Source organism: Octodon degus, unplaced genomic scaffold (assembly GCF_000260255.1).
Source record: "Octodon degus isolate 3935 unplaced genomic scaffold, OctDeg1.0 scaffold00107, whole genome shotgun sequence".
Classification (NCBI taxonomy): domain Eukaryota; kingdom Metazoa; phylum Chordata; class Mammalia; order Rodentia; family Octodontidae; genus Octodon; species Octodon degus.
The window spans coordinates 5,122,427-5,136,492 of NW_004524683.1; the positions used below are offsets into that span (position 1 = coordinate 5,122,427).

The 14,066-nt window shown below is 39.2% G+C and overlaps 1 protein-coding gene across 1 annotated transcript in view; it reads left to right on the plus strand.

Annotated features, from left to right (window-relative positions):
- Positions 1-14,066, plus strand: part of Agbl4 (ATP/GTP binding protein like 4) — a 1,571,060-nt gene that overhangs the window by 1,229,184 nt on the left and 327,810 nt on the right. Inside the window, exon 6 of the mRNA XM_012516469.1 lies at positions 11,744-11,783. Within this exon, the coding sequence (XP_012371923.1) occupies positions 11,744-11,783 (40 nt within the window). The remainder of the gene's footprint in view (positions 1-11,743; positions 11,784-14,066) is intronic.

Consider the following 14,066-nt stretch of genomic DNA (forward strand, 5'->3'; position numbering starts at 1 on the left):
AGAAGTATTTCACTTGATATCCAATCAGGTCCAACTGGGTATTCAAGTGCCACTAATGACAATAAACAGAATGACACAGGTAATTATTTTGTGAATTTAAAATGGAAACAGAGATAAAACCTTAATGTCCAACATATGAATGTGAAAAGTCAGCTCCCACTGTAGGAAATGTAATGAATAAGTAATATGACAGAGTTAAAACCCACTAGATAAGATTTTAAAAAGATAATTAAAGTAAGTTATATACTATATATGTACTATATTTTAAAATATTTTAAAGCTATACTTGCCCATATGGCAAGGCTTTGTCTTTATCTCATATTATTCATAGAAATATAAAATGGACTGATTGTACTGGAGAGCAATTAGATGCTATGCATCAAGAATAACAGAAAGGTGTATGCATTCCGACCCAATAAATCTTCTATTGAATAGTCATCTCAAAGTAATAATCTAATGCATATGAAGGAAGAAATTGCATCCAAGCAAATATTTATTATAATATTATTTATAATACCAACAATAATAGCCTAAATGTCTTCTATTTAAGTAAACTATGTACTTTCACTAAATGGAACATTAGGAAGTCATTAAAATAATGAGTACAAAGGCTATATAATAGTTTTGAAGAACATTTTATGATATAATGCAACCTAAAATTAACACAATACAGAAAGTAAACATATGATATTTATAACATGATTGAATCTTTTTAAAAAGAATATAACTATTAAGTATGTATCAAAAGCAGATATTGCACAAAGACTAGAAAACACCATGAAAAAATAAAAGGAGCTGTTTAGATATTGAGACATATGTATTTTTCTTTTATTTTGATATCATTGATATTATTTAATAATATTTATACAAAGGAAAGAGTACATTAATGGGCACAGCCAGTATAGTCAGAGCCTCAGTTTAAATCTTAATGCTATAACTTACAGGTTGTATCATTTAGACCATTTACATAGCCTTCCTGAGCTTTGGTATCCTCATTTCTAAAATGGGGTTAAATATCTGCATTCTAAGAATGTAATGAAGATAAAATGTATAGCCATAAATTAAAATATATATTGCATAGTAAGTGTCCCAAAGAAAGGTTTTTACTTCTTAATAATTTTTCTATCAGAGAATTTTTCATTTTATTATGAAAGATGATAGATAAATGGATAGATAGATAGATAGATAGATAGATAGATAGATAGATAGATGGATAGATACAGAAAAATACATAGATATTATCAAAGAAGCTAAAAACATTTTATGAAAATTAAATGGGACCAAAAAATAAGGGTGGCTCAAGAAATGTTAATTTACCACACTTTCACAGTTCCTATAAAAAGTATAATAGTACTTAAGAATATTAATTATTGTTGAGAAAGCAGATTGTTGTTAAATAGCAACAAATTAAAAAGAGAGACAGGTATCTCTTAACATACACACATGCACACAGGCATGAATGCACACATGTATACACACACATGCACACACACATGCGCGCTCACACATGCACATCTCAAATCACACTTCAAGATGTGGCCCTGGAATTCCAAGAAAATAACATTTTGCTCTTTTTGTGTGGTGAACACATTTGCTTTCCCCAAGTAACAAAAGGTATCATTTTGCTTTTAATTATGGGTTGTTATTATGCATTGCTTTTATTTGGCAAAGATGTTTGTTTCAGTAAAATTAATTTAGACAGTTCCATTTTTCAAGCAACAATACCTTCTGTCCCAGGCTTACAAAGAACAATTAGATCTGGATTCTTTCCCCCACAATCAAGCTGGCAATTTCTTGTGGAAATGTGGAAAGTCATGGTCGATCAGTATGGAACGGAGCTTCCATGAGAACCAGACAAATGCAGAAAATAGACCTTTACGGCCTGCAACTTTTACTTCCTGGAGTGCATAAACCTCTGACATTGCACAGAGGCCTTACTCTGGCTAGGCAGGAACACAGATTAAAGTTACTTCACTTACAGGGCCAGAGATTTATTCTGAATGTCATGATATTTTTCACACAGATTCTACAGTTTCATGCAAGTCAGCAAACGTGACTGAAGGCCTCCTGTGTGCTTTTAGTACGAGGGTAGGAACCAGAGTTACCGATTCAAATCCCTCAGTGTTCTCACCTGAATCAGATGAGTTCCCCGGATGATGGTGACATACGTCTGTATACCTGTGGTCAAGGGTGGTGCAAGGTGCTGAGTGGGTGTTGAGGACAGTCTTTGTCCACCCAGTGTATGCCCAGAGCAGAGGAGGTTGTTGGGGTCGTAACGCACAAAAGATATAATACAGGGGAAGAAAGCTTTCTAAGAAAGGGATTTTGGAATTCAAAATAGCAATCATACAAGGTTATGTACAGTTTTCCTGGAGGTATGATTCAGGTGCTAGACTAACTTCTTTACTAGAGGAAGGGTTGTTAAGTTCTTTTCAGAGTATTTCAGTGACTTGCTCACAGTTACTGAGCCAGTATGTGTTAGACAACCTCAGAGAAGGTCCATTACTGGCCTCTACAGCAAGTGACAAAACAGTAAGCGGGGCTGCAACACATAGATGTTTCTACTCCTTCCTTACCACAGTCCTTATCACAGTATTGTGTGGAGTTGTGAACTTCTTTGTACACTTCCTGAATCTGAAGAATGGGAACAAAAAAGACTTTGTTAGCTCTGTATGTCAGTCTGATAAGATCTTTTTTAGGAGTCAGAGCCTCTGAACTCTTCCACCTGAGTAATAATCCTGATAGTCTCAAAGAGTCTAAAGATCTTTTCAATCTTACACTTTTCTCTCAAAGCACAAGTTCTGTATTCTACCATGCACCATGAGGAGTGAAGTAGTTTGTCCAGGGGTTGTGAGCTGGGATTTGTACTCAGCGTCTACTCTTCACTATTACTGTCTCCAGACCTGAAGCATCTAATGTATCCCAGTGTTCCCACTGCCCTAGATATCAGTTGCCCCTGTCCTCCCTGATCCTAAGCAACTGCAGCGTGGAAGGCAGGTCTGGTAGGTGTGCACACAGCCCTAATGATGTGACACTGCATGAGTTAGCTCAAATTCTTCACTTGATGCCTCAATATTTCTGTGCTGAGTTATAATAGAAGGAACTGTCTGACAACCTCATACATAATTCAGGTTATCCCTTCTATTTTTATTTTATTTTCTCCATTCTTTCAATTGAGTTTTGTTGTGTTTGTCATATTTTATTTTAAGCTTCTTTATTTTTATTTATTTATTTTTTGTGGTACTAGGGATTGAACTCAGGACCCTACAGTTGCCAGGAAAGCACTTTATTATTGATTAATTTATTGTACATTAGATAACCAAATACATAAAGAAGCAAACAGAATATGGTACTTGAAGGAGGAGCCCTGATAGTCTTAAGAGCGGAATATCAAGCTAAACAAACTGATCTACTCTCAGAGCTACAGGGCAGCTAGGACATCAGACCCATATACATTGCTTTCCTTCTGTTCTTTCTTAGAAGTTGGGCCTCTGTCCTTTGTGAAAAGTAAAATAGTTCCATTCTTTCAGAGGCTACTCTAATTATCCTTCTTTAAGGGAAGCCCTCTTGGTAACTCCTCATTAAAACCACTTGAACAAAAAACTAAAACACTGCAACACAAATTACTATCTCCCTTGGCTCCATTTCCCCACCTGGCTGCGACTGCTTTCTTTAGTACCCCCTTCCACCAGATAGCCACGAAATCTGTGTTTTTCTACAGAATATACTGACCAACAAGATTGGACCTATCTTTATTTTCTAAAGTTTGGTTCAGAAAATAATAGGTCCTTTATGTTGTTCTCTAAGTGTAAGGTTTTATCATGATGTAGAAACTGATATTCCAATTAACAAATATAACTCATGGAGATTTTGACATCCTTCTTGAGAGCTAAGTTAAGAAATCTGCTTAATCTTATCAAGGTTGCAATGGAGATCATTTAATTATTTTAAAATGGGACAAATTTGATTTTTAAGATGGTCAGTCCTGCAGTCAAGCAGCATGCTTAGAGAGAGATCAACACAACACTAAATATTTCCCAGGAAGCAAGCTACACTTGGGGATAGAGCAAGATGAAGACCTTGATCCCCAGATTCACAGAAAGAGACTATGGCCGAAGGAAGGGAGAGACTCGGCAGAGAGGAGGGCTTGCTGGAAAGGGAGAAGATCAAGGCCTGACTCCATGTGTGTGCCCTGTCCTTGTGGTCTCCATTTCTGGAGGGGCTGCTCCCCAGGTCCTACCCATGATGGTTCGCTCCAAGAGTGACATTACAAGGCATGGGAATTACTAGTGTTCTTATTTAAATCATGTCCAGCCAGTGCCACAAAAGCCTGACGTTTCTCCAAATAGCTATCTCACACGAAATATAGAAAACAAAACAGAACCCGTAATCAGTGACTATTCTCTTATACCACAGAGCCCCGCACATGGAACCAGCCTTGAGTTCCCAGGATTCCCCATCCCTTCTGCCTGGGAGGTAGTTTGGGATGCAGTTGTGGCCAAAATTAAAAGTCAGTTGTTAACCGTAGCCTCATGATGACTCATATAGATGAAGAAGGCTGGATTCTCCATGACTCAATTCCCAGGTCCCCAAGTGAGAGAAAGAGAGAGATGTAAGAAAAATTCTGAGCATTATATGTGTATAATGAGAGAGAGCTGCAAGGGGCTACAACTGAAGACCCTTTCTGGAGACAAATTCAGTGGGTTCCTGGCTAGCTCTCACCTTGATAACAGGTAATCACCAAATCTTTGTTGAGCTTCCTCTAATGCCCAGGTGGTGGAGAGGAGAAAAGGAAATGCAGGCCCTGCCCTCAGGGAGCTGGCACAGCCAATGGAGGAGGCGGGGGAGTGAGCAGACAGTGGACTTGCTCTGACAAGGCCCAAGATAAGACCCAGCGCGGTGCTGGCAGATTGAGAAAGGCCTTACAGAAGAGCTGGCCTGTGAGTTGGGAGCCAAATAGCAAGAAGAATTAGCTAGGCAAAGTGGGCTAGACGTGGGATTGATATTCCAGGTGGAGGGAAGAGCTTATGCAAAGGTGAGAGATGAAAGCATAACAAATGCAGCAACTGTGGGCCAGGGAGATGGCTTAGAAGAAAAAGTGCTTCCCTGCAAGCGCAAGGGTCTGAGTTCAATCCCCTAGTCTGAAAAAAAAAAAAAAAATGCAGGGTGAGTGGTTCTCTACAGCTTGAGAGGACAGGGGAGAGGAGGCAGGAACCAGATCACAGAAATTGTCAAAGAGCTGTTACTCAGTTAGACTTCATCCTGTATTAGGAACCATGGTACATTTTAAGACATCTCATCCCACATTCTACAAATCTTACTACCACTGCAATGTGGAAGATAAATTGGAAAAGGCGAGGCAAGTAGCAAGTTCAGAGACCAATGAGAAAACCACTGTAACAGGCTAGATCCAGATGATGAAAATTCCAAAAGTTTAGCTGAAGGAAGCAAAGAGTTGGAGCCCATACTCAGAAATTTTAGTTCTCAACCAGTGTGTTTGCCACTTTCCCTGCTGCCGCCTAGACCGAATCTTTCCTATTTTCCCTGCCCCTGCTTTCTGTCAGATCATTGGAAGTTGATGTGTACTCTTGTATTCTAGTTCAAATAGTATGATGGGTTAGCACAGCACAGAGGTTACAGAATCAAGGTTTCTACCTTTATTTGTTTAATTTTGAGTTTTGTGATCTTCAAAATGTTTTCAAAACTTTGGAGAGCCTTCAGGAAAAAGAAAAGAAAATCTTCCAGGTTTAATATTCCTTTTAAGAGGCTCCCATTCAGAAGCCTTTCTGGGCTTTTCACATTATCTCATGTAACAAAACCCAGCGATATCCTATAGGCACCTTATTAGTTAATGCCACCTTCCCTGGAAAGGAAAAGATTGGAAACAAAATCACAGTAGCAAGATCAAACATATTATGACAATAAATAAATGCAATTATACTTTTTCAACTGCAAAATAAAGACTCAGCTTTGGACAACAAAAAACCAATGTTATACAACATCAAAATGGTCTATATTTGTTTTATATAAATACAATCTTATTAATTATACATAATGAGAAAGATGACAAAATGCATCAAAATATTAATGATTCTTCTCTTGTAGTGGTAGGATTTCATTAATCTTTACACATACTCTGAATTTCTTGAAAATTTAAGTAATGGCAAAAATAAGCATATATTACAGTAGTATCTCACTGATTGTGGAGGTTACATTCCAGACACCCCGTTGTAAGTGAAAATCACCAAAGTAGCAATATTATATTTATGTTAGTATTTATATATCTTTTAAGGCTTATCAACCTTTCCGACACTCTTACAAACCTTTCCCACACTTTTAAAAACACTCATAATGTTCTTAAGCATTTTTGGGGGGGGGGCGGGACCAGGGATTGAACTCAGGCCCTTGTGCTTGCCAGGGAAGCACTTATTCCACTGAGCTATCTCCCCGGCCCCCCTTAAGCATTTTCTAAACTCATAAAGTTATGTAATTTTAACAACATACATATGCTGCACAGTACTGCAAAATCCTGCAATATAGTGAAAAATGTGTGATAAATAATTTAGATTAATATTTTTTGAAAACCCACAAAATGAGTCTGTGAAAGTCAAACTGCAAAATAGCAAGAAACTACTGTATATTTACAGTTCCAAAAATTTTAAATGTATGTTCTTTAACTTAGAACAACCATAGTTTTTGTTGAGAGTAGTTGAATGTATAAAAGTTCCAAAATTCCAGAATAAGGTTCTTTATTAGTCTTGCTTTTGGTATTTTCAACCTCAGAATAGTCAGTGGTGAACAGGGGTGGGGTGATGTACTAATAAAGCATCTGCTGAATGCATGGGGAGCTATGGACAACTCCTGGGGCTGGGACATCGGTAGACACTTCCTTAAGCATCCTCTCTCAATGTTTTGATAATCTCTGTATAGCCCTGACTGAGAACTTACTGCTTTTGGTCCCTGATTTCTATAGCCTTTATAAAGTTATGCTCAGCATTCCTCACACAGTAGTTCATACAGACATGGGTGTTCTACATGTCCACTGACACCACTTCAACAGAGAATGTAACACTCATACACGGCCAGCTGTCCACATGCACACTCCTGATTAACCCAACGTGACCTAATTATATTCTTCCAGAGCCCATGGGATACCGCACAGGCACCCCTGGATTTATTTTCCCAGATGTAAGTATGGAATTCCTTTGCCTCGGAAGGGATGTCATCTCCCCAACTCATAGACAAATATGCACAAGCGTAAACACACACAGAGGGAGAAAGAAAGAGATGAGCACACATATGACAGCTCTGTCGTTCTTATTCTGTAACTTTTCGTTCCCCAGTGGTTCAACAGCTAGCAAGTCCTGCCTATCTGTGAAACCTGCTACCTTCCCTCCTTAGTTTATTTCCTCCAAACTCATATTACATAGTCTAGCTTCCAGGAAACTAATCTGTCATTTCCATATAAAAGACTCAAATATCTCTCTCCCTCTCTCTCTCTCTCTCTCTCTCTCTCTCCCCCCATTAGATAACTAATTATTATAATTTGGTAAGCTTTATACCAGTATGCCCCTAGTTGTATATGTGATTGTATATTATTGGTCACATCCCAAACACCATGTGTACTGTATTTACAAATGCAGCAGTTTCCCAATGGCAGTCTCAAATGGTGACACTGTACTTGGTAGATTTAGTAATGAAAATTTTCACTTTCACTTCATTCCTTTTATTTTTGAAATATTTTGAGGCAACTGTATGACTATTATAATTTGTTATCTAGAAGTTGTTGCAGAATCATTCTGTAACATAGAATTTTGTTTTCATTTGCCTGTAGCACAAGCAGATTTTGCCATTTCAATTAGAGTTGTGGTTAAGCTAGAGGCCGGCACTTAGTGCTTTTGCCACTAGGTGGTGCACATACACATTAGCCAACTGTGGGTTAAATGAGTGTCTCGCAGGTTAGATTTAATTCAGTAGCACTGGGGTGGTACAGACAGTAGGAGGGACAGTATAGTGATCCTAAGGGGAGAAACCAAGAAAAGAAGCTCTCTCATGGGAGGCGGATCGAATGTTTCTGGTTGACAAAATGGCAGGAGCAAAAACCAAGGGAAGAAAGGCCAAAAATATGGTACAGGAAAAGTCTTGAAGAGGGAAGAGGGCATTTACTCTATGGTAATTCCCACCTAACATGGTCATTGTAAGGGAATAGAAGAACAGTTCAATAGTTTGAGATAAATGGCACCAAGCATTCTTTCCAAGGCTTTCTTCTGAGGACTGGAGGCATGGAGATGAAATGACATAATCCTATCCTCAAGTAAGGACTAGTGGGAAAGGCAGACAGGGAAATAGTGAAAAGAAAGCATGACACAAAAGATAAGTAGTACATGGTACAGTGGAAAAAGAAGGGGTTGGAGAGATGGCTCAGTGGTCTAAAGCACCTACTTAGAACAAGCTTGGCAAGGCATCAGGGACCGCGGTTCAATCCCCCAGCACCACATGCCAGCCAGCCCCGCCCCCTGGTGGGCTGAGCTGGCCACACACACACATCTCTCTCTCTCTCTCTCTCTCTCTCTCTCTCTCTCTCTCTCAAATAAATAAAAAAAAAAAGAAAAAGAATGTGTGAAATATTCTTTCTACTCTAGGGAGAGAAGAGAAGGGAGTTAGATTTAGGAATCTGTATACAGAGAGTAAGACTTTGTAGAAGTCTTGAGAGTTCTTGAGTAGTGATCTGCAGGAAGAAAGTAGGCAGAGAATGACATAAACAAAGGTTCAGTGAAGCTCAACAAAAACCTACCAAGCACTACCATATACTCGGACTGATGTAACTAAGATGAATTACAGACTGTCCAGACCCCTAAGATGCTCCTCATTATGGAGGACTTGCATATGTATGGAAACAGATAATCTCAACATAATTGTGTAGCCTAGAATGTGGATGTTTCTAAATTCTAGCTCTTCTAGCCTAAAATGCCCTGATTCCATGGGTTCTCAGAGAACTCTTCATAGGAGAAGAGGGAATCCACACGCCCCATACCTATTTGCATCTACAGAGTCACCAATAGTACTTTAGCCTCATTTACTCATTTTAGATTTGTGAAGACAGAAGCCAGAGACTGTATGGCATACAAAGCCACACAGAAGAGGTAGGACATATGTGCAGACATGTGTGCTGTCAGGTTCACTTCTCATTTTTCTTTACTGGAAACCGGACATAAAGTTGCCATGTAGCAGTAGTTCTTAATTAGGAATTAGATGTGCTTCAGACAAAAAGACCTCCTTCACCAACTGTTGTCACCACTAGGTGAACCTTATGGAAACAGAAAGACACAATGGGTTCTTCCCTCCTCACATATGAGGAAAATGACAACCTGCACAGGTTGGTTTTGGCAAAGGCAGCTTGAGCTGTTTTCCTCCTAATTTGGTTTCGTGTTTGGGGGAGAGGTCATCCGACTAGCATTCTTTCTACATAGCACATGTGAATGTGTGTTTTATTTTGTTATGAGAATTTGTGCTCATTATGTAGATTGCTGATATCTTGAATTGAGAATGGGCAGGAAAAGGGGGACATGTGATTGAGCAGGTTCTGAAAGGATGCAGTCCTGAGACAGCCCATGAGAAGTCATGGAATGATATTAAAGAGATTTTGACTAGGACAGATCACAATTATATAAAAAGTGAGGCTAACTCAAATACAAAGCAATTTGAGACAAGAGTTCTTTGAGGAAAAGACAAAGGCACTTGGAATACTTAGCCTGAAGAGATAGTAGATCAGATCATCAGACCTCCACACTATTGTCATGGAACGCAGAAGCTGGACCCAGGGATGGCATGAGCACTTCATCCTGCTCCAAGCAGAGGTATCTAACCTGTAAGAAATCGTGATTTCCTATCAAATAAAGGGATGAACTGGAAACAGTCCATAAAACTGGTGGGGACACTGCAGAAGGGATACAAAGTCATTCAAAGTCAATGGCTTCTGAGCTCTAAACATGCATAAGTCTATGAAAATGGAAGAGACAGCTTGCATGAACAGAATTAGGTGCTCTACAAAAATAATATCAATCCCAAACATATTTTTCCTGTGAATCTATTAAGCACAAGGTACCATGGTAAATAAATTATATTCATTGTCCTATTTGGGACTTTAGAATCAGGATTAGAGTTGACTGAATTCCAATCCTGACCCTGGCATTTAATGAAAATGTGATCTTCGGTAAATAATTGCTTCTCTGTGAATGTCATCTCATTCCTCCTTTACAATACTCACCCTGTAGGATTACCAAGAATACAAAAAGAAATGATACATCAAAGTACCTAGTATTGTGCCTAGCCTTTAGTAGGTGATCAAAACATATTGCTATGTTCTGCTTTCTGTTTAATTCAAAGTTCAGGAAACCATTATTGAAGAGAGATGAGATAAAGGAGAAAATGCAGGTGAGGTAAAATGTGCCGAGTTATCTAATGGAAGAGTCGCCCCCTGATCAAAAGCACATGCCATTTAAAGTCTCTGTCAGTGGCTTCCAAAGTAGAGTTTGGACACTTTAAAGAAAATAAAATAAATACTGTCAGTACCATTTATGGAAACCTTTATTTATTTATTTATTTATTGTATTTTAGGGGAGGATCTACAGGGTGTTCAGGGTCTCAGTACTAGATCAGACTCATGGTGATTTGCCTGTTTTACAGCCTCCCAAGAGCTGAGATTACAGGTGAGCCACCACACCCAGGCTCATTTGCCATCTCAGCCCACCCCAGAGGAGGGGCCAACACAGCAGACCCAGGGATCAAACCCCCAGCCCCTGTGCCTGCTTGCAGGCACTTTAATCTGCTGAGTTATTTGGCCGACCCTTGGAAAACCATATTTAGGAAAGAGCAAGAGGCCAATACAAAGACTGGAGCTTAAAGAATTCTGATTGGAGTCTTCAAGGGAGATACTCACTGCTACCTAACAGAAGCCTCCAATGCCTACCTCTATAAACTTAAGTCCCATGACATCTAATCAAGCACAGAGATTTCCAGTAGTCATTTTGTGAAGGTGGATAGGCCTTTTGAGATATTGATCATCTTATTCCTTGGGATAACCAAGATCAGTTTCCTAAAAGTACAAGCAATCTTACCTATGTAGCCTAGTATGTTTGATAAATATTTTGTAGGAGTGTTGTGCATTACAAAAAGATAAGGATTAAGAGAAGGAACAGGTGTTGCATCAGTAATTGAAATTGTGGTAGCATTGTTAAGCAGACTCAAGAAATAAGCCAGCTCAGAAGTATCTTGGTTAGGAAGGAATTACTGAATGGTGACAGTAACACAAGTACTACAGGCAAAGAAGGTTGTCAGTATATCAGATGCTCAACCAATGCAATCAATGTGAACTAAAAGAACCCAAGGTCATCTAGTGCAGATGAATAGGAAAAAAATTACAGTTATGCAACTGTAAAGGGGATTTCTCTGTGGCCCTAGGTATGCCACATTTCTCTGAGGGCTTCCTTTTCCATATGTGTAGTGTAGGTTTGACTGGAAGCTCTCTAAGGCCCTCTCAGCTGTGACCATCTGTACTTTCAAGGACAGAGAAAAAGTCCATACTTTCTCCTTTGTCTCCGGGATGTAAGACTTCCTTAAAGAATGATAATGAGCACCATGTCCTGTAAAATTTACCCTGCTCTCATTTGCTGTCTGTCCTGACCTAAGCACGAGTTTGGCTCTGGCTCAAATCAGGGCTCTTACAGTGTGTTTTCTTTTGCAGCAACAGCGGCAGCTTGACCTTCTGACAATAACCAGCCCTGGTGAGTAGGGTGTTTTGCTTTGGATTTTCTGTTTTCTGAGTGATACCTTCTTGCCCATCCAAATTAATGCCTACCCTCCTCCTTTACCTCCTTTATCAACAGCAGAATGTTTGTTCCGTGAATAACCCATCTCTTTTCCCTCTGCCCCTCTTCACTGGGCAGATAGTGGAGCTGATACTCTGGATATTGCTTTATATTCTAGGGCCAAACTCTTCCCAAATCACTCATTGAACTCAAATGTTAAGGATGTGTCTTGATCGCCTGAGAAACAAGTTTTAAAATCATAGACAATTGGGTGGGCCAAACAGCTCAGTGGATTAAAGCACCTGCAAGTAGGCACAGGAGCTGGGGGTTCGATTCCTGGCCCTGGTGGGTGCACTGAGCTGGCAATTGAGACTGGGCGTGGTGGTGCATGCCTGTAATCCCAGCTCCTGGGAGGCTGTAAATAGGAGAATCACTATGAGTCCGATCTTATAGTGAGACCCTAAACACCCTGCAGACCTTTCCCTAAAATACAGAAAAAAAAATCACAGACAATGGGAAATTGCATAGAAAGAACCACGAAAATATGGTCATAGGGGCCGGGGAGATGGCTCAGTGGAATAAGCGCTTCCCTGGCAAGTGCAAGGGTCTGAGTTCAATCCCCAGTTCCGCCAAAAAAAAAAAAAAAAAAAAAGTTCATGCAGAAGTATCAGACTGCAAAGTGCCTAGCAGGGTTGGTTATGTTGAGGGTTAAAGTGATTTTCATCTCTCACCTATAGAGGACAGTCAGGTCCCCCCAACAAAACTGTGACCAAGGGATTAAGGCCTGGATATGTATAGTTTCATCAAAGAGGTATTTTATTACAGTTCTGAAACTTGGAGGTAAAATTGGATAATAGATAATAATTCTTTCTAGGACCAAAAGGATGATGTCAGTGGGGTTAGTTAACATTTGCAAGTCTAAGTGGAGTTCATCTTTGCCCCCAGGTGATATTGAAAACTATTTAACAATCCTGGTGACTACCTGCTATGCTAGAATTAACACTTTGGTTACTTGACTTTGTGGAGATAAGCTGCTCACAGAGAAGCCAGTGTGGCAGAATGGTCACACGTTTGGTAGGGTCCAAGTGGAGAAAGAGAGCTTAAAGAATGGCTAATTAGCAAGGAACATCGAAATGTTTCAATATCTTAGTAACCAGTTTAGCTGAACCATGTCAGTCTTGTCTTCCATAGAGGCTTCCACACTAATATTCAGGGACCATGAGTTGGCTCAAAATCAAAGAGGTTAAGAAATTGCTCTCTTCAGGAGCTGTCCTAGAATAAAGCTTAGTTCTCTACCTTGTGTAAATGAGGTATAGGACAGAGACTGCTAAAAGTGGATATGTTCGGTTCAAGTGACCTCACTATATTTCAAGCTGACAGCTCTCTGAGTTTGAGACATTAGAAAATCAGTATGATATTATTTAAAAAATGGTTACCTTTGTCCCATACAATGAACTCTATTTGATATCTATCTATCTATCTATCTATCTATCTATCTATCTATCTGTCTGTCTATCTATCTATCTGTCTATCTAGATATAGATATAGATATATGTATATAGGTAGATATAAATATGTATATGTCATTGTCAATCATATATCCATGATATTGACATATACATATACATGATTAACATTTATGGAAATTGAAAATCTTGGGATGTCATACTGGAGTGGCTCACTCCTGTGACCTACCATTTGTTTGGATCTCTTTTATTTTTTTCTGGTACCAGGGATCAAACTCAGGACCTTGCACTTAGACAGGCAGGTGCTTATGCTGCTGAGCTATCTTGCCAGTCCTTCAATCTCTTATTTGATAACCTATGTTTTTGTGACTTAAGAAAGCCTTCACATTGCCTGGGGAGATGGCTCAGTGGAATAAGTGCTTCACTGGCAAGCGCAAGGGCCTGAGTTCAATCCCTGGTTCTGAAAAAAAAAAAAAAAAAAAATCCTTCGCAAATTAGATATAATACTCTCCCATATTTACTTTTAAAATTTGTCAAGTTTTTTGTCATATTTATGTCTTTATTATATCATTTGTGACTAATCTTTCTGTCTGACATGAGCTAGAAATTTAATTATTTTAATTACTTCTGGATAATTATTTTAGCACTGTCCAACAACTAGTCCCTCCTTTTCCCCGTCCATCAGCAACTATACTTTTGTGACATCAAATTTTCCTGTAGGAATAATCTGTTTCTGAGCTCTCACTGGCATACTATCATATCAACTCCATCAACTCCACACTGTCTTCTTTAT